We start from the raw sequence: 22,062 nt of genomic DNA, 5'->3' as shown, positions 1-22,062 counted from the left end.
CACAAGCCACAGCGCTTTGGAATCTCTACTACAGGATAGGCTAGGTTTGAAAAAAATTGAATGGACTTAATTTTTGAGTGGTTTTAAAGGAAATAGGGAAAAAACCTGAGCCTTTCAGACAGGTACAATTTCCACTGGATAGTTTTCCAGTAGTGAAATTCCTATTAACTATATGAAGTAAAAAACTTTTAATAGAAATAGAAACTTTGAATTAAGAAATTGTTATACTACAAATAAAAGGATCTTTCTAATTGAAATCATTGTCAAATATATATATATATATGTGTGTGTGTATATGTATATGCATGTATATATGTATATATATGTGTGTGTGTATATATACATATATGTATATGTGTGTGTGTGTGTGTGTGTGTGTGTGTGTGTGTGTGTGTATGTTAAGGCATGAGGACACTGATATTAGTCCCTGGTTCATCATTCAAGGGAAATGCTATATGCCCTCGCAGCCTGAGGACTGCAACAAGAGGATGTCTGTCCCTGGGAAAGCTGAGAGAACAAGCTTGCAAAGGTGAAGGTAGGACTCTCTTGACCTATGCCCATCTTCATAAATAAGACATCTTGGGCTGGTAAGCACGGACTAGAGTGAGCTCCATACCCGAGTCCCTCCAAAAACCTATAAAAATGGCTCTGAACCAATTCTAGAACGGCAGAACCCACAGAACAGAAGAGGGAAGCAGGGCTCCAGCCCAGGACAGCCAGGATGGTCTCTGGGTGAGGTCTATCCCACACGGAGCTGGGAGCTGGGAGCTGGGAACGGAGTGGAGCAGAGCCCAGCCTGAGCGGCGTGGACGATCCAGACCAGAAGCCGGGCGGAGGGGGCCCTAGTGCCCTGAATATGTGAGCTGCAGCAGTTACCAGACCCCTCGACCCACAAACACCAAAGACTGCGGAGAAGGTTAGTGGGAAAAGCTGCGGGAGTGGAAGGAGTTCGCGGTTCGGCTTCCAGCCCCAGGGGCAGCTGAGGTGGGGCAGCTACAGCTGTTGTTACTTCCAGCTCCAGGCCCGCCTGGTGGGAGGAATTAAGTGGCAGATCAGAGCAGGAGTGCAACAGCCTGCTAAAGATCTAAGCCCAGTCTGGACTGGGGGTCCTTGGGGAAGGAGGAGTGCGGCTCTGACAGAGCTGGCACCTCCCCCCCAAACGTAGAACATAGAACTCGTAAGTCTACAAGCAGTCATACCCCACTGAAAAACTCAAGGGTCAAGTTAGTTGGTTGGGAATATGGCCAGGCAGCGAAAATGCGCCCAGATTTAGTCTCAGACTTTGGATTCTTTCTTTGGTGACAAAGAAGACCAAAACATACAGCCTAAAGAAGACAACAAAGTCATAGAGCCTACAACCAAAGCCTCCAAGAAAAACATGAACTGGCCCCAGGCCATAGAAGAACTCAAAAAGGATTTGGAAAAGCAAGTTAGAGAAGTAGAGGAAAAATTGGGAAGAGAAATGAGAAGGATGCGAGAAAACCATGAAAAACAAGTCAATGACTTGCTAAAGGAGACCCAAAAAAATACTGAAAAATACACTGAAGAAAACAACACCTTAAAAAATAGATTAACTCAAATGGCAAAAGAGCTCCAAAAAGCCAATGAGGAGAAGAATGCCTTGAAAGGCAGAATTAGCCAAATGGAAAAGGAGGTCCAAAAGACCACTGAAGAAAATACTACTTTAAAAATTAGATTGGAGCAAGTGGAAGCTAGTGACTTGTTGAGAAATCAGGATATTATAAAACAGAACCAGAGGAATGAAAAAATGGAAGACAATGTGAAATATCTCCTTGGAAAAACCACTGACCTGGAAAATAGATCCAGGAGAGATAATTTAAAAATTATTGGACTACCTGAAAGCCATGATCAAAAAAAGAGCCTAGATACCATCTTTCAAGAAATTATCAAGGAGAACTGCCCTGATATTCTAGAGCCACAGGGCAAAATAGAAATTGAAAGAATCCATCGATCGCCTCCTCAAATAGATCCCAAAAAGAAATCTCCTAGGAATATTGTTGCCAAATTCCAGAGCTCCCAGATCAAGGAGAAAATACTTCAAGCAGCCAGAAAGAAACAATTTGAGTATTGTGGAAACCCAATCAGAATACCCAAGATATGGCAGCTTCTACATTAAGAGATCGAAGGGCTTGGAATGCGATATTCCGGAGGTCAATGGAGCTAGGATTAAAACCTAGAATCACCTACCCAGCAAAACTGAGTATCATGTTTCAAGGCAAAATATGGAGTTTCAATAAAATAGAAGACTTTCAAGCTTTCTCAGTGAAAAGACCAGAACTGAATAGAAAATTTGACTTTCAAACACAAGAATCAAGAGAAGCATGAAAAGGTAATCAAGAAACGGAAATTGCAAGGGACTTACTAAAGTTGAACTGTTTTGTTTACATTCCTACATGGAAAGATGATGAGTATGATTCATGAGACCTCAGTATTAGGGTAGTCGAAGGGAATATGCATATATATATATATATATATATATATATATATATATATATATATATATATATATGTATATATATGTTTATATATATAAGTGAATGTGTATGTATGTATATCTATGTGTATATGTATGTATGTGTATGTATGTGTATATATATGTGTGTTTATATATATATATATATGTAAAAGAGAGAGAGAGCAGACACAGGGTGAGTTGAAGATGAAGGGAAGATATCTAAAAGAAATAAAATGAAATTAAGGGATGAGAGAGTAACATACTGAGAGAGGGAGATAGGGAGAGATAGAATGGGGTGGATGATCTCGCATAAAGGTGGCAAGAGGAAGCAGTTCTATGGGAGGAGGGGAGAGGGCAGGTGAGGGGGGAATGAGTGAACCTTGCTCTCATCAGATGTGGCCTGAGGGGGAATACCATACATACTCAGTTGGGTATCTTACCCCACAGGAAAGAAGAGGGAGGAAGATAAAAAAAAAATAAAAGGGGGGGGGGATGATGGAGGGGAGGGCAGATGGGGGTGGAGGTAATCAAAACAAACACTTTGGAAAGGGGACAGGGTCAAGGGAGAAAATTCAATAAAGCGGGATGGGTTGGGAAGGAGCAAAATGTAGTTAGCCTTTCACAACATGAGTATTGTGGAAGGGTTATACATAATAATACATGTGTGGCCTAGGTTGAATTGCTCAACTTCTTAGGGAGGGTGGGTGGGAAGGGAAGAGGGGAGAAAATTTGGAACTCAAAGTTTTAAAATCAGATGTTCAAAAAAAAAGTTATTGCATGCAACTAAAAAATAAGATACACAGGCAATGGGGCGTAGAAATTTATCTTGCCCTACAAGAAAGGAAGGGAAAAGGGGATGAGAGGGGAGGGGGGTGATAGAGGGGAGGGCTGACTGGGGAACAGGGCAACCAGAATATAAGCCATCTTGGAATGGGGGGGAGGGTAGAAATGGGGAGAAAATTTATAATTCAAAATGTTGTGAAAATCAATGCTGAAAACCAAATATGTTAAATAAATAAATTGCATTTAAAAAAAAGTAAGACATCTTCCTACCTGCTTAATTATGAACCTGGTTATGACATCCTGTTGTATAATTGGCTGCCTATGACTCATATCTTAAATCAAAAAGATTTATAATGTTGCCTTTCTCTTCACATAGATATTTCTATTGATAAGGGCAAGTATAAAAAATAATAATAAGAAGCCTATTGGTGATTTTTTTATTAAGCTATACATGCTAGTATAGTGAATTTGAACTGTCACTTGAATCATGAATAATAAAGTACATGAAGCTTTACAACTCATGGGTTATTTAGTTTATAAGAAATCAACCTGTCACGTTCTTTCATTGTGATAATATAATTAGTGGGAGACATCACTTCGTGAAAAATGTGACACAACTTTCAAAACTGGATTAAGTATTTTACTTATACAAATTTTTGAACCATCTATCTAGTAATATTGAGAGACAAAGACACATTTTCCAATTCAGATCCTCATGATACACCAATTGAAATACTCTCTAGTTTCAGGTGAATTGTGTATTCTTAATATATTGATTTTTCTTAAAGTTCTATTTTATATTGTCTGTGTTATGAACCAGATCTAGAAGGAAGAAGCCCTTTCAAGGCTGACTTAAAGAAGGTAGCTTGTTCTAGAAATATAAAATTATAGACCTTGAACTTTTTTCAAATACATTAAGAATGCACAATTCTTAATAACTGAATCCACCTAAAGCTATGAAGCTATGATTATTGGAACTTGCTGCTAGACCTCATGGGACTGCAACTAATATTATTCTGAGTCTGATTCCAGGTATGATCACTAAGGAATCCTATTACACTAGTAGCTCTATGGAGTTGATATCCATGAATTACAAGTAGAGTTCTCATGGGGGAAGGCTGGGGAAATGGCTCTTGGCATGGGTTGAGGTAGGTTTTGCCTGACTCAATTTACCCAATATGACATTTCCTCTTAAGTGGAAAGTGTTCAACCTTTTAAGCTTTACTTAATAAAATTGGCTCTTTATATGACTCTAGTCGAGAATTGACATGAAACTAGGGAAACATTTTTCCCTTACTGTACAATGTTCTTTTTTCCTTCTATGGCAAATTTCTATAATCATGACAGGTTATCAGCATAAATACAATATTAAATCCTTATTTTATTGGTTAATATTGGAGCACATCTGAGCTATTATAATACATAGGTATAAGATTTGAGCTATTTAGCCTAAACTCTTAGCCCTTCCTAAAAGTTAATATGAGAATAATTGGGTATTGATGAAACAGTTTATGGGACCAAACAGTTGTATTAATTACTAAGCCTAAAATAAACATCTTCAGTTTTGTTGGGAAGAAAAAGATATTAAAATAGCATATGTTACCTAAATGGGAAAAGTAAATTTTATTTAAGTTTTTTATTATTATCACCTGGATATTGAGCTTTTTTTATTTGACCTACACTGTCTTAAAATTGGCTATTCATTTTATTTATACATCCTATCCCAGACCTATTTCTGACAAATGCAATTTTTCTGGCAACTTTTGAATGAATCCAGTTGTGTGTGAGAGGTCATCATCTTGTAAAAAGTGTTTTGTTAATAGTTCTCTAGCAGAATTTCACCCTCCTAAGGGAGGAAATAAGGGAAGAGATGAGCAGCTAAAAGAAAATAGCTAACAGCTAGAGTGAAAAATTTTCAGTTGGTTTTAATAAAGAGTTGTAACAAGATTGGGTAATTATATATGCCAAATATAAAATTTGGGTTCAGAATTTTTTAATGTTTCAGTTGTTATTTGAATTTGCCAATCTAAAAATGTAAATTCTCTGGTCTAGTGATGTCCATATTAGTGCTATTAAGGTTTGAGCTGGCTCTCACAACCTGACCTGGTTATTGTCACAGCAAACTAGAATTAGATCTACTTTGTCAGAGATTTTTAACAGAGAAGGGGATCTCTGCAAGTGACCTGAACTGGAGAAGCAAATCCACTAGAAGCTTCTCTAAAGCCCCATTTATTCCAGTATTTCTGAGAGCAGAGATCTCAAAGGGCCACAGGACTGTATCAAAGGATGTTTCAGAGACTGGACAATTGTATGAGATGGCATGAGGCACGTTGGTCCAACAGTTGATTTTTCTTTATGCTATAGGCTATCACTATGGGTCTCTATGTTATGATACTTGCAGAAATTTTTTAAAGACTGCTTCAAGGAAGCCATATAGCTGCATATACCACTTCAATGATAATTGTCTTATAACTCTTTCTACTCATCTCAGGTGTGCTGTGTGTCACCTTAAAAAGTGCCACCTAGGGGCAGCTAGGTGGCTCAGTGAGTAGAGCACTGGCCCTGGAGTCAGGAGGACCTGAGTTCAAATCCGGCCTCAAACTCTTGACACACTAGCTGTGTGACCTTGAGCAAGTCACTTAACCCCAATTGCTTTGCCTTCCTCCCTCCAAAAAATGCTACCTTAAGGGAATGCACCTTGGAATCCATAAGGTTGTATCTTCTACAGACATTCATGAAATTTTAATGAGAGACCTTGACTCTAATCTTCTACAATCAACACCCTCTCAAACTCTGTCTTCTTTTCTAGTAAGAATGTCATCTTCATCATTATTATCCTGTCTACAAATAATTCCAAATCCACCTATTCCTGAATGTGCAGTGACTTGAATTTTGAATCCTTTTCAACCTCCTAGTTTAGCTTTTCTCCATAACCAAGAGCAATGACTGATAATTCTTTTGTTTGCGGAACTCAACCTAATGCTATGAAGCTACGATTATTGGAGCTTGCTGTTAGACCTCATGTGACTGCAACTAATATTATTCTGAGTCCGATTCCAGGTAAAATCATCAAGGAATCCTATTTCACTTCCTATGGTGCAGTTTTTTTAGGACTGTTTGTGTTGTTTACTGGGATGTTGCCTCTCATTACCATAATGGAGTGGCTATTTGTCAAAATTGCTTGAATTGTTTTTATAAATTCAAAAGATTTCCAGAACCTGTGTGTAGGGCAAACAATGCTTGCACAGCTGCCCTTGAATGAATGCCCTATGATCCCTTGATTTACATATCTTGTAGGGAATGTTTTACTAAGCTACTTAGTGAGAGAGTCAGCTCAGACATTTTATGTTACATTTAGTGTATTATGAGTTGATGTTTAAGCAAATAGAACTTAATCAGTATAAGTTGTGCCCACTTCCTTCTTCACTAATGTCACATTTGCACTTCAGTGAGAGGACTGCCCCTTTACTGGTCTTGTGTTGCCCATGGAGGACTGCTCTCCCTGCATTCAGATTGTCACAATACAGAGAAAGATTTGGGTCTTTCTGTGGATCGAAGTGGGGAGGATATGAGAAGTAATTCATTTGTATCCCTATTCCATTCCAATCGGTATTAATCAGTATGCTATGACTCCATAGGAGCAGTGATTATAAGTTTTGTATATTAGGCCCCAGAGCTGTGAGCTGCAGATTGTAAGTTCACTTGTTTAATCATAGGGAACACCTAAAGGCCTCCTACCCTTGTTTTTCCTTGTTATAGTGACCAAGCCCAGCATGGTGAAGGTGACTCAATTACATGGAAAGTTCCCCAACTTATTTTTGTACCTCTGAACCATTCTCTCTTGTCCGACATAAGCAGGGGACCATCTTATGACCACTTAGTCAGTGAAGATGCTCTAAGCTTCCCTAAATCAGAGACCTCACAGCTGATATACCATTTCTAGCTTATGCATCATTTTTTGGCCTGCAAAGCAAGATCTATCCACCAATGGGATTCTGTACTTTGTATAGCCTCTTTAGACTGTTGAGGTATCAAATCTGGTATCAAACCTTATAAAATAAGGCCCTAAAAGAAGGAGGCATCTCTCATTGTGAGGAAGATACGAAGTTCATGTTAATGAACCAAGGGACCATGGACACTTTAATAAAGTACCATTGGCTCAGAGTTCTGCCTCAGTCTATTTTATTGTAGGTTGGATTATTTTAATCCTCACAGAAACTCAAATGTGCTTGGTATGAGTGAAAGGTTCATTTAGACTACTTGCTGAGTAAGAGAAGAGTGATGATTCAAAAACGAATACTAGGAAACAGCAGCCAGACAGATAGAAGATGAATCAAGAGAGTGCAGTATGACAAAAAACTCAGAGAGGAGAGACCTTCTAGGAAGTAAAGGCAAAGACAATTAAATTTAGCAGATCTTTGGGGATATCAGTTTCAGTTGCATGGTGAGGACAGAAGCCAGATTGCAAAAGGTCAAAAAAAGAGAGTGAGAGGAGAGGAAGTAGAGAAGAGGTAACACATATAAATGCTTTTTTTTCTAGGAGTTTGGTTGTGAAAGGGAAGAGAGAGTTGGTTGGTTGTTGACCATCACTCTCAAAGAGGATCAAAAATGACATCACTATGTTCGAATCAAAGTACAATTCATCCAACTGTACTGTGGCTGATCAAACCAATAGAATCTCAGAATGCTCTACCACAGGTCAGGCACAAATAGTCCATGTGAACATTTGGGGAGGAGATGTCTCTAAATTTAAACGTTGCACATTTCTTTTGAGCTATTACAATTCTGCTTCACTCATAGAGCACAGTGCTTTCTTTGATGCGGGGACACCACATTTCTCATGTCACACAATCAACTCCAAAGTTCTTCAGAGAGACCTTGAGAGTGTCTTCTTATCACTTCTGACCACCACATGAGCATGTTCCTTACATGAGTTCTCTATAAAATAGTTTTTTAGGCAAGCATATGTTTGGCCTTCAAACAATGGAGCCAGCCCATCCAAGTTGCACTATTTGCAGTAGAATTTGAATGTTTGGCAGTTTAGCTTTAGAAAGAACGTCAGTCTCTGGTACCTTTATCATGCCAGGTGATCTTCAGCATCTTCCTAAGACAATTCAAATGGAAGCAAATCAGCTTCCTGGCATGGCACTGGTATACTTCCCAGTTTTCACAGACATACAACTTTGAGGTCACTGTGCTGGCATTGTGCTGTAGACCTTCAGTTTGATAGGCAGTCTAATACCCCTTCTTTCCCACACTTTCTTTTAGAGCCTCCCCAATGCTAAACTAGCTCTGGTAATGTGTGTGTTAATCTCATTATCAATGTGTATAACCCTAGAAAATATACTGCCAAGGAAAGTGAATTTATCCACAGTATTAAAACCTTTCCATTTGCTGTAACTGATAGGAGAACCTGTGTTTTCTTCGTTTTAATTGTGAGGCCAAATTTAGCAGAAGCAGCAGAGAATTGATCCATTCTTTGTTGCATCTCAGCTTCAGAGGCTGCATTGAGGGCACATTCATCTGTGAACAAAAAAAAAAAAATCATGCACCAACTCTCCCTCTACCTTAATCTTGGCTCATAGCCTTTTCAAGTTAAATAGTTTACCATCAAAGTAGTAGCTGACCTTTATGTTGTGTTCATACTCATTGAAGACATCTAACAACATTGCTGAAAACATCATGCTAAAAAGCAAAGAAGCAAGCACACAACCTTTCTTCACTCCATTGGTGACTGGGAAAGTACAAGAGGAATGTGAAGGCTGTTATTGTTTTAAGATAGAGAGAATCTGGGTATGTTTGTAGACAACAGAGAAGGAGACAAAAAGAAAATCAAAGGTTAGAAAGGAAATGATTGCAGGGGCAAGCTTCTGGAGGAGATAGGTGGAGATGGATCCCACAGAAGGCATTTGATAGATGTACATTGAGTTATTGAAGGAGCTAAGGTGACCCCTGACTTACTTTCAGTTTCTTCATCTATCATAATAGCCACCATTTTATAATAGCCTTTATATAGCCTTATATACTTAATAGCTGCATGACCCTTGGAAAAGCATTGAACTCTGTTGCTTCAGTTTCCTCACCTGTAAAACGAGCAGGAGAAGGAAATGGCAAAGCATTCCAGAACCTTTGCCAAGAAACCCTCAAAAGGGGTCACAAAGTGTCATCTATGACTGAAACAGTTGAACAACAATAGGGCACTTTAAGCTTTGCAGAGTGCTTCATATACGTTTATAACCCTGTAAGATAGATGGTATTATTATTTACACTTTATAAATAAGAAAACTGAGGCTGGAAATGAGTCAGTGAATTGCTCAGAGTCCCACAGCTATAAGGCAGAATGCAAACTGACTCCACTGAGCCACCTAGCTACCACTGTAAGATGAGGGGTTTGGATTCAAGAGAATGATATCCCTCCAGCAAAAAAGGGAAATGGCAGAGACTTTTGTCCTGTGTTTTTTTTCAATGGAAGATTATCATCTAGACCCTCCTCTCTGAATACTTAATTGGAGATCCTACAAACAAATAAAATAATAATATCTAAAAGTCCTATTTTTCCTCAAAGCTATTTTCCATTTTTGGCCAGAATCCCTAAAGAGCTTTTGTACCAAATGATGTTCATTACATGAAGCCAGTGTCTTGAAAACCCTTTTTTGCCTGACAGTAGGTTGGGATGTTGAGTGTCAGTCAAACTCGTTTTCACTTGAAAATTAAAAGCAAATTTCATAGGCTATGTGTTGCACAGCTGAGGAATTTAGGTCACTCTGTCAATGAGTTTGTTTACATGAGATTCTGTGATGCATGAAAAAACCATGCATTTCTTTAGGAGGAGACCGCCAATATGGCCTGAAATGGTATTGGATGGGACCTGATTACAATAGGTCCAGAGGTCTCATTCATTGTCCTGGAGGACCTTGGAGCAAGACTACTGTTTTAGGCTGGTGAATAATAGAATCTAAAAAGACTCTGTCAGCAATCCTGATTCAAATGAGTCCATCTGCTGAACCCAAAATATGAGATTTTCATAAAATGCAGATGCAAAAACAGATTCAAAGCACAAAAGAGGACAGCATTTGTACAACCCAGGCGGAGAAAAAAAATTAAGTTAAACCCTTCCATTTGCAAGGAGGGGGAAAATGGGAATAGAGTCTTACGGCCAATCAACTAAGCCCAACTGGCTTGAGCTTTTGAAGTTGATGGATCAAGCATTCTTCCCCTGGTATGCTCAAAATCAAGAAGAACATTCTGATAATGAGACTTTTTGTCTTATGGTCTTCTTTGATTTCCTGAATTAGGCCTAATGAAATAAAGGAGGCACTTTTGAAGCCTAAGCTCTCCATTATCCTGTGGCACATTTTAATTCAATGAGATTCTTTGTGAGAAATGTAAAAACTAAATCTTCACAAGGGAAACTAACTCAATGTTCTCCTCCCCTTGAAGGAGCATGGAATATTGGATCCAGCACCAGCAAAGAGCGTGACCAGGTAAGGCAAAAACTGCTCCCCTCCTCAGAAACGAAGCTATTAACTTAGACTCTGAGACAGTTACATGGGTACATGAATTATACATTCTTTTTGGCTATTTGATTTCAGAGGCAGTTTTGTAGGCTTTTAGATCAGTGATTACTCTTGTGGATATACAAGAAAGGAATCTGGGATTTGGAAAAAAACACAGGATTATGAATTTGTCTTCATTCATCATTTCTATTTTACTATTCGAATTAAAAGTTTTCTTTCATCATATGAGATGGAAAGGAAAAATAGCTATTAAAAGTCTCCAATAATAGATAAAAGCACATCTGATTCTCACTATTGGCATGTAAGTAATTCATATGCTGGAGTACTGTATCACAGACTACAATTCTGAGACGGCTCAGCAGCATTGGTTTCCTCTTCATGTCTGACATTAGGAAAAGTAAGCAAAGGAAAGCATCCCACATTTCCATGTTTGATTTTGTTGGGTTTTTTAAAAAGCATTTTAAAGGCCGTAGAACTCATTAATAAAATGCTGGTTCCTTTGCTGTTTTTTGGCCTGAAATGGAGGTGGGGGATAACTGAAAAATCTCTATATGGATTCACTAAAATTCAGTGGTGAGAATGCATGGTATATTTTTAAAATGCTGGATTTGCAGTCAAAGGACCAAGATTCAAATTCTGGCTCTGGTATTTACTGACTGTGTGGCATTGGATAAGTTTCTTAGTCTTTCTTTGAACCTCAGTATCTTTACCTGTAAGCTTGCGATAGTTTTACTATCTACTTCATGAGGTTGCTGTGATAAAAGCATGTTATAAACCATGAATGTCTCCAATACTTCAAAAGATGTATAGGTGGTCCTTATTAATTGTGGATAATTGGTTCAGGGCAGGGGTGATATCATCTAAAATGAATCCACACAAAAAAGCAAACATTTTACAAAAAATTATATTGGGTAGTCATGGCAGGGGGAAGGTTTTACTGCTACTTAATTTTGAAAAAATGAAATTAAAAATTATGACAATGTTTATTTGATCTTCTATTAAACAAAATTTAGTTTGTAATTGTAAATGATGTACTAACTCTTAGAGCAAAGAATAACATTTTAATAAAAATATGTTATGGCATGATGTGCCACACTAGTATTAGAAAGAGAGTGCAAAGAACAAACTAAAGGATTTCTTAGATTAACTTCAAGATAAACAATGGTAGGAGGGGTGTGACACTTGGAATAAGAGAACTTTGGTTTAAATTCCAGCTCTTCTGTTTATTAGCTGGTACAAATCATTTCATCTCTCCAGATTTCAGTTTCCTCAACTATAAAATAAGTGAATAATACTATATAACACCTAAGGCATCTTCCAACTCAAAATACATGATGCTATGATATTCAGTCAACCTTCCACTGAAATAAAAACCTAAAATTAAATCATCGAGAAATGTAGTGGCTGGATTTTTAAAATGTATATGTCGATAAATATTGAAAGCAACAATAACAAAAAAGACTTTTGGCAATCGAAGAAAACCAGGTTTAGTGTCAAGGAGTATTTCTCATATACAAGAAATTAAAGAAGTATTGGAATCCAACATGCCAAAAAGCAATGAAAGTCAAATTACATCCCTTTCCCCTCTCAAAATAAAACACTGAAAATTTGCACCTACTCAAAAAAAGTAATATCAAAAAAAGAATAGTCATGTCTCCAGAAGAAACCAGATGTGAAGAGAGTATTAAGCATAAAAAACTTCAGGCTGTGAAGAACAAGAAATACTAGGGGGTGTGGGGAGTTAATAAGCCTAAGTGATGAAATTGGAGGTCTCATACTTCTAGAAATAGGAACGATTCTTGCTAAAATAATAATAAAAATTAAACTTGTATGTTGGTCAAGGGAAAAATAGAGAACGTAAACATCTGGGGACAAAAATGTTCTAAGGGGCTAAACATTTAAGGAGTTTAATTGGTCTGTGAACTAAAAATCATTTCCCTCATAAATGAATCAATTTTTTGTTATTATTTTAGTTTTGGTATGAGGGAGTTTGGTATAAAAAAGAAAGTTGCTTGGACACAGAGAAGGTAAATAAGAGTCACTCAAAACAGCAATTGAAAAGAGGTCTCCTTGAGTCTGAGGAATTTAAAAATGAGGAGACAATCAATTCCTCCTACACATTTGAAACCAGAAATTACAAAAGTATTGCATAATGTTTAAATTTTTTTATCCCTTCCGGTAGATGAGACAAAAGAGACAAAGGGTAATTAAGGATGCACTTCTACCTGACCCAGTTTCCAGAAGAAAAGGAGAAGTGATTTCTTTAATATTTTGTTCTGTCTAAGGGTATGTGAGTGAACAGTGTGGGGGAGACACTGGAGAATCCAGAATTGAGTCCTTCTTTAAGAAGAGTGGATGAGGAGGATCATGTGACCACATAGGTGAGGGAGAATAATGTATTTCAATCAAGAGAAGTGGGTACCTCAAGAGATTCTCTCACATGACCAAGGGTCATGCTTCCCAGGATTGCATACCACTCTGGGAGATGGTTATCTGGACCTAAGGAAATCCATCATTAGTGGTAGGTAGGGGGAGGAGGTGATCTTCCTAACTGATATTCCTAAAGCTCAGGCATGACCACAGGCATGACACTTTATTTCCCCAGTAAACTCCAGTGACTCCCTATTACCTCCAGGATCAAATATAAAATACTCAGAAGATGCAGTCTATAGGATAAAGATGGAAAAAGCAATACAACCCAACACCCCCACAACTACACCCTCAACAATGTAAGAAAAAAGATAAACTATATATGAGAATGAGAAATTGAAAGAGAATAAGTTATCCCTTCCAATCCAAGATAACAAATCCAACTTACAGATAAATGACCAGGGTGGGAATTGTGGAACAAGGGTGGACCAAGAGCATGAACTCAGTGCCCAGAGTTCCAAGGCAGGAGTGCAGGTAAATCCCAGATTATCAAGAAGTTAGCTTTGGGCTGAAGTCAATAACAAAGAATTACTCATAGGTATATACAGATATGCAAGCTAGGCCAGCTCAGAGCAGATCTCAAACTCAGCCTCTGGCCCAGACTGACAGATTCGGAGATGGAGAGCTCAGGGTGGAGAACACAATAGGGGTAATGCAGAACTATTTACAGACTCATGCCCAGACCCAAGCCAATGCACACCAATACCCTAGACAGTGCCTAGAGCTACAAGTTGGGCATGAAGGGGAGAGATATGCTGAAATGATCTTGGATTGATCCCCAACCCAGATCAGGAGCTCAGGGCCTAGAGCCCCAACTCAGGACCCAGAGCCCCCTGCTCAGGTTCACCCAGATCAAGTCGTCTCAGTACCCACTGAAAAATTAGCACAGTGGGGATCTTCCAGTGGGGCCAATATCACAGACTCAGTCCTGAAAGAGCTCCAAGATAGGTCAGCAATCAGGGTTGCCTGGTCAAGTGAAATCACTAGAAGAAGAAAAGCAATTATGAGGCCAAAGATGACCACAACACAAAACAAGAGAATAATTCCAAAACCTCAAAGAAAAACACATCCTGCACAAGATCAATTAGAATTCCTAGAAGACATGATTTTTACAAAATGAGTTAAAACTGCATTGTACATGTAATGAGAGTGATAAAGGAAAGAATTGGAAAAGAAATGGCAGTCATGGAAGACAGAGTTGAAATGAGAATTAGTCGACACAAAGAAACAAAACCTTACAAGAGTCTTTCTGAAAATTAAATGGACCAAAGAGAAATTAACAACACCAAGAAACAATAATAAATATTAAAACAAAGTCAAAAGCTATTTTCCAACAGATAAGTGGTCAAAGTATATGAACAAACATTTCTCAATAGTCACAGATTATTAAAAAAACACAGGAAAGAATATTACAAATCACTAATACTAAGCAAATCAAAACAATCCTGAGCTTTCACTTCACATCCTGAAAATTGGAAAAGATGAAAAAAGAAAGGAATAGTCAATGTTACACAAATTGTGGGAAGATAGACACACTGGTGTACTGTTGGTACAAGCTGTTAATACAACCATTAGAAAGGAATTTGGAATTATGCAAATAAAGTGTCTAAATTATCCTTACCTTGGGACCTAGAGATGTGAGTACTAGGTTTATACCCCAAGGAGGATATTGACAAGAAAAAAAGTCCCCATATAGATGAAAATATTTATAGCATCACTTTTTGTGACAGCAAAGAATTTGAAACAAAGCGATGTACATCAGCTGGGGAAAAGCTAAACAAATTATGGTACATTAATGTAATGGAATCTTATTGTGCTGTAAGAAATGACGAATGTGATGAACAGGGACAACCTACATGAATGGATACAAAGTGAAGTAAGCGGACACAAGAAAACAATAAGCACAACGACTACCACAATGAAAACAGGAAAAACAATCACATACACATATACATATATGTATGTGTATATATATATATATATGCATACACACACACACACATATACATATATATATATATATATATATATATATCAAAAGTGAAGGTTGTAAAATAATAAAGAATAAGCATGGCTTCACAGAAGAGATAAGACAAAACATTTCTACAACACACCCTTGCAGAGAGTGTAGGTTCCCAAGTATCAAACACTGCTCATAATTTCAGACTTTTTCAATATACTAGTTAGTTATGTGTATATTTTCCTCTTCTTTTTTTGTCTTTAAAATTACAATGTGTTACATGGGATGGCTCTCTGGGAAGAGGAAAGGGAAGCATCCTGGGGAAAATTATAGTGCTGTTAGAAAAAAAAGACATTAATAAAAACTTATTTTAAAAAGACAAAGTACTGAAAAATATAAGAAAATGTAAAGTAGCTCATATAAAAAGGCTGACTTGAAAACTAAATCAAAGGAAAATTATTTGAGTATCCTTGTACTACCTGAAAGTTAAAACTAAGAATGAAAGATTGCAGACATTATATTTCAAGAAATCACAAAAGAAAATTGCCCAGATCTCTTAGAATTAGAGGGTAAAGTTAAAAAGGATATAAAAATACAATATAAAAAGAAACAGAAGACACCTCCCAAATAAAAACTCCTAGGAGTATCATAGCCAAAATTAGGAGTTTCTGGGTCAATGGAAAAAATACCACAAGTCCCCAGAAAGAGTTTATGTACTGAGGAACCACAGTCAGGGACACATAAGATTTAGCAGCTACTACTATACAGGAGTAAACAGAATACTTCAAAAGGCAAACATAGTGGCTTATAACCAAGAATAATTTACCCAATAAATAGGAAGCAAATGGCATGATATAGAAATTCATATAGAAAAAAGCCTAAGAAAATTGAAAAAAAAAACATACTAACAGTATCTGTAAGAGACTGTAACGTTCTTTTTTGGGTTCTAAATATATACAAATATATATACAAAGGATAATAGCATATTTGAAAGAACACTCAATTTAGCTTCAGATTTAGAGTCAGAACTCGTAGGTTCAAATCCTTACTTGATGATTAATTGTGTGACCTTAAGCAAGTAAGATAACCTCTCTGACTCTCAACTTCTTTTTTTCACTATTTATATATTTAAAATTTTTAGTTTTCAGCATCAATTTTCACAAGAGTTTGAATTAAAAATTTTCTCCCCATTTCTACCCTCTCCCCCACTCCAAGATGGCATATATTCTGATTGCCCCATTCCCCACTCAGCCCTCCCTTCTGTCACCCCACTCCCCCCATCCCTTTTCCCCTTACTTTCCTGTAGGGCAAGATAGATTTCTATGCCTGTATATCTTATTTCCTAGTTGCATGCAAAAACTTTTTTTTTAACATTTGCTTTTGCCTTTTTCCGCGACGTGTGAATCCAACATGGCGCCGCCAAAAGATAAGAAGGCTAAGAGATCAACTTGGAAGTTTAACCTTGACCTTACTCATCCAGTTGAAGATGGAATCTTTGATTCTGGAAATTTTGAGCAATTCTTGAAGGAGAAAGTTAAAGTCAATGGGAAAACTGGGAACCTAGGGAATGTTGTTCATATTGAACGCTTCAAGAATAAGATCACCGTTGTGTCTGAGAAGCAGTTCTCTAAACGATACTTAAAATATCTTACCAAGAAGTATCTTAAGAAGAACAATCTTCGTGATTGGCTTCGTGTGGTTGCATCTGACAAGGAGACTTACGAACTTCGTTATTTCCAGATTAGTCAAGATGAGGAAGGTTCTGAATCTGAAGATTAAATGGGAAGCTGAGCCCCTTCTTAGGGGCTTTGAATTTTAAAAGTATCCAAAAGAATAAAACATTATATACTTTAATTTATTGGCAAATAAAACTTACAACATTAAAAAAAAAAACATTTGCTTTTAAAACTCTGAATTCCAAATTCTCTCCCCTCTTCCCTCCTTACCCACCCTCCCTAAGAAGGCAAGTAATTCAACATAGGCCACATGTGTATCATTATGCAAAACCCTTCCACAATACTCATGTTGTGAAAGACTAACTATATTTTGCTCCTTCCTAACCTATCCCCCTTTATTCAATTTTCTCACTTGACCCAGTTCCTTTTCAAAAGTGTTTGCTCTTGATTACCTCCTCCCCCTGTCTGCCCTCCCTTCTATTGTGCCCCCTTTTTTATCTCCTTCCTCCTTCTTTCCTGTGGGGTAAGATACCCAATTGAGTGTGTATGTTATTCCCTCCTCAGGTCAAATCTGATGAGAGCAAGATTCACTCATTCCCCCTCACCTCTTCCCTCCCAACAGAACTGCTTTTTCTTGCCACTTTTATGTGAGATAATTTACCCCATTATATCTCTCCCTTTCTCCCTCTCTCAATATATTCCTCTCTCATCCTTTAATTTGATTTTTTTTTAGATATCATCCCTCCATATTCAACTCACCCTGTGTCCTCTGTCTATATATGTATATATAATATATATTATATATAATATATGAATATACATATAATATTTTATATATATGAATATATAATATATATAATATATACATGTATGTATATTCCCTTCAGTTACCCTAATACTGAGGTCTCATGAATTATACAACCATCTTTCCATGTAGGAATGTAAACAAAATAGTTCAACTTTAGTAAGTCCCTTGTGATTTCTTTTTCTTGTTTACCTTTTCATGCTTCTCTTGATTCTTGTGTTTGAAAGTCGAATTTTCTATTCAGCTCTGTTCTTTTCACTGAGAAAGCTTGAAAGTCCTCTATTTTACTCCCTATTTTGCCTTGGAGCATGATACTCAGTATTGCTGGGTAGGTGATTCTTGGTTTTAATCCTAGATCCATTGACTTCCAGAATATCATATTCCAAGCCCTTTGATCTCTTAATGTAGAAGCTGCTAGATCCTGTGTTATTCTGATTGTGTTTCCGCAATACTCAAATTGCTTCTTTCTGGCTGCTTGCAGTATTTTCTTCTTGATCTGGGAGCTCTGAAATTTGGTGACAATAATCCTAGGAGTTTTCTTTTTGGGATCTTTTACAGGAAGTAATTGGTGGATTCTTTCAATTTCTATTTTACCTTCTGGCTCTAAAATATCAGGGCAGTTCTCCTTGATAATTTCTTGAAAGATGATATCTAGGCTCTCTTTTTGATCATGGCTTTCAGGTAGTCCAATAATTTTTAAATTATTTCTCCTGGATCTATTTTCGAGGCCAGTGGTTTTTCCAATGAGATATTTACATTGTCTTCCATTTATTCATTTCTTTGGTTCTGTTTTATATCTTGATTTCTCATAAAGTCACTAGCTTCTATTTGCTCCAATCTAATTTTTAAGGTAGTATTCTCTTCAGTGGTCTTTTGGATCTCCTTTTCCATTTGGCTAATTCTGCCTTTCAAGGCATTCTTCTCCTCATTGGCTTTTTTGGAGCTCTTTTGCCATTTGAGTTAGTCTATTTTTTAAAGTGTTATTTTCTTCAGTATTTTTGGGTCTCCTTTAGCAAGTCATTGACTTGTTTTTCATGGTTTTCTTGCATCACTCTCATTTCTCTTCCCAATTTTTCCTCTACTTCTCTAACTTGCTTTTCCAAATCCTTTTTGAGCTCTTCCATGGCCTGAGACCAGTTCATGTTTTTCTTGGAGGCTTTTGATGTAAGATCTTTGACTTTGTTGACATCTTCTGGATGTATGTTTTGGTCTTCTTTGTCACCAAAGAAAGATTCTAAAGTCTGAGTCTGAATCTGAGTGCATTTTCGCTGCCTGGCCATGTTCCCAGCCAACTACTTGACCCTTGAGTTTTTCGTTGAGGTATGACTGCTTGTAGAGTAGAGAGTACTTTGTCCCAAGCTTGAGGGGCTGCGCTGTTGTTTTCAGAACTATTTCTACATAGCAAGCTCTGCCACACCAGTGCTCCTTCTCCCCCAAGAACTGCCAAGCAGGACTGCGACCCAGATCCAAGCAGGCTCTGCACTCCAGCTCTGATCTGTCACTTAATTCCTCCCACCAATTGGGCCTGGGGCTGGAAGCAACTGCAGCTGTAGTTCTGTCCTCAGAGCTGCACCACCTCCACTGCCTCTGAGGCAGTGACTGAACCTCGAACTCCTTTCACTATGTCCCTCAGCTTTTCCCACTAACCTTCCCTTGCCTTTGGTGTTTGTGGGTTGAGAAGTCTGGTAACTGCCACAGCTCACTGATTTAGGGCGCTAGGGCCTGTGCTTCCCAGCTCACAGTTTGGTTGGTCCGGGCGCAGCTCTTAGCTCTCCTCCCAGCTCCATGTGATAGACCTTACCCAGCAACCATTCAGGTTATCCTGGGTGGAGCCCTGCTTCCTTGTGCTATTTCGTGGGTTCTGAAGTTCTAGAATTTGTTCAGAGCCATTTTTTATCAGTGTTTGGAGGATCCTGGGGGATAGCCCTTGGCAAGTCTCTGCTTTCCAGCTGCCATCTTGGCTCCACTCTCTTGGTGCGGACTGTCAATTTTTTATCTGTGAAGTGAGAGGGTTGAATTAGCTGGCCTATAAAGTCACTTCCAGCCCGAAACCAATTATCATAGTGATAAGTGGACTATTGGAAAAGTAAGATTTAAAGACTTGGAATCTTCAGACTGGCCATAGCAAATAATATAAGTAAGTATCCCATGATGCCTTTACAAAAATAAACTAATCATGGGCTAAAGTACAAACAAATTATAATTAAAGATGTTTAAAATATCAAACACTGGCATCTCCTTAATAGACCATAATGAAATGGAGGAATTCATTATAGACAACATGAGTAAAAGATCCAGATCCAAATGGAGATTTAGTAATGGCATCCAGGATTCAGAATGCATGGATCAAAAAACAAATCACAGAAATCAGAAATAACTTTGTTAAAGAGGATTACTACAATGAGACACCATACCAAGATTTTTGTAATGCAACTAAGGAAATACTCGCAGGGAACATTCTATCTCTGAAAACATATATTAATAAAATATAAAGAAATTTAATATTCTATACATAAACCCCAAAATTAAACAAAGGAAAAAATTTAGGAAAAATTATTAAAGATTGTTGTCTAATGTATGAAGCTGAAAAGAAAAACTTTATAAAACTGAGAAGTTTTGCAATGGATACAGTGCTGGTCCTGAAATCAGGAAGACCTGAGTTCAAATTGGGTTGGACTCAGTGGTTTCTAAGGTTCCTTCTGGATCTAAATCTATGATCCCCAAATTTCTTATCTAATCTTGATTTCCTCATGCTACATTTTTTGAGGGAATTGATTATTTGAATTCAAATGTATGAATCAATGCTTACTCAGGAATGTGCTGGTAAAAGTCTTTACAACTAGGTCTCTGAGCAAAAATAGAATACATACTTTAAGTTCAATATGCATTATTAACATTTCCATCATTTTCTTAAATTGAGACAGTTAAAACAATAAATCAAGCCCTGATTCATAGCATTTGCTGATTTTCAAGGTGTAAATTCTGACCCTGAATATTAATGATCATCTCTTCCTAGTTGGTTTGAGTTGAGTCCAACACAATCCTACATATATTCCTATTAAATTTCATATTGTATCTGGCCCATCAATCTAGCCTGTTGGGGATTTTTTTTTAAGTCTAGACTTTGTCATCCTTTACAATTTCATGAATTCTGCAAATCTGGTAACGATCTCATCTTATGCACCTTCATCCGTGTTATTGATAAATGTGTTGAGCAGCACAGGACAGATACTCCAGTAGATTATTCAATTATTTCCATGCCAACTAACTATACCATAATCCACACCACAACTGTACATGTCAATGATGTAATGGAATGTTACAAAATACAGTATCTAGGATCTTTAAGGTAATCCTGTTAATACAAAACAAGGGATGGCTACATACAGGCACACCTCGGAGATATTTTGGGTGCAGTTCCAGACACTTTCAATAAAGTGAATATCACAATAAAGTGAGTCACATGAACATTCTGGTTTCCCAGGGCATATAAAAGTTATGTTTATTAAATGTATTCTATTATTATTATTATGTATTGTTATGTATACTATTATGTATTATTAAGTATATTCTATTATTGCTATTAAGTGTACTCTACTAAGTGTGCAATAGGATTGCCTAAAAAAAGATAATTTAAAAATACTTTATTGCTAAAAATTGGTAACCATCGTTTGAGCCTTCAGCAAGTTGTAATCTTTTGGCTGATATGCATTCTGGGCCATCTGCAGTCATCCTGGTGAATATCAGTCCAGTGGACCCAGATAGCCCTGGAGGAGAAAGTGAGGCTGGTGACCTTGCACAGCCCTCCCTCACACAAATCAAAGTCAACTGCAAGTCACGTCATCATTTCTCTGATGTCATGGCCCTCTTCGAAAATGAAGGACAAACACAACCAGTCAAAACTGGCATCGAAGCCTAATTTGAAAGTGGTATGATCTGTTCTTGAAGCTATGCTTATCCTTAGTGATTACTGTACAGTTTTATAGGTAAACATAAAGCATTCTTTTAATAGTTTGTTCTAGAATTTTTTCTAGGCATTGAAATTAGACTCATCAACATACCATCTTCAGATTCCATTCTCTTCACTTTCTGGAAATCAGAATATTGGTCTGTCCTTCCTTCTGTAACAGAATTCTTCTGCATGATTTTTCAAAGATCATTAGCACAGTGTCAGTAACCATGTTTCTTGGTTCTTTCAGTACCCTAGACGTAATCTGAACAGTCCTGGTCTCTTTAGCTCTCTTATCATCTACACTTTTATCTTGACCTTCAACTTTGTTAAACTTTTTTTTCTATCTTTCCCAGTCCAAAGATCAATCTCCTTGGCATAGAAATCTGAAGCAAAGTAAGACAAATCTTCTGCCTCCTCTCCTGTGTCTCTTACTATCTTCCCATTTGCTCAGAGCAGCAGTTAG

The 22,062-nt window shown here is 37.5% G+C and overlaps 1 protein-coding gene across 1 annotated transcript; it reads left to right on the top strand.

The window, feature by feature from the left end:
- The first annotated feature begins 16,554 nt into the window (after positions 1-16,554).
- Positions 16,555-17,059, top strand: LOC118854018 (60S ribosomal protein L22-like 1). The gene has a single exon (XM_036764324.1). It carries the CDS (start codon positions 16,577-16,579, stop codon positions 16,943-16,945), a length of 369 nt encoding a protein of 122 aa, XP_036620219.1. The 5' UTR covers positions 16,555-16,576; the 3' UTR covers positions 16,946-17,059.
- Positions 17,060-22,062: the final 5,003 nt, after the last annotated feature.

This window comes from Trichosurus vulpecula, chromosome 6 (genome assembly GCF_011100635.1).
Source record: "Trichosurus vulpecula isolate mTriVul1 chromosome 6, mTriVul1.pri, whole genome shotgun sequence".
Classification (NCBI taxonomy): Eukaryota; Metazoa; Chordata; class Mammalia; order Diprotodontia; family Phalangeridae; genus Trichosurus; species Trichosurus vulpecula.
Note: the sequence above shows the minus strand (reverse complement) of the source record. Positions and strands in the feature narration are given on the sequence as shown.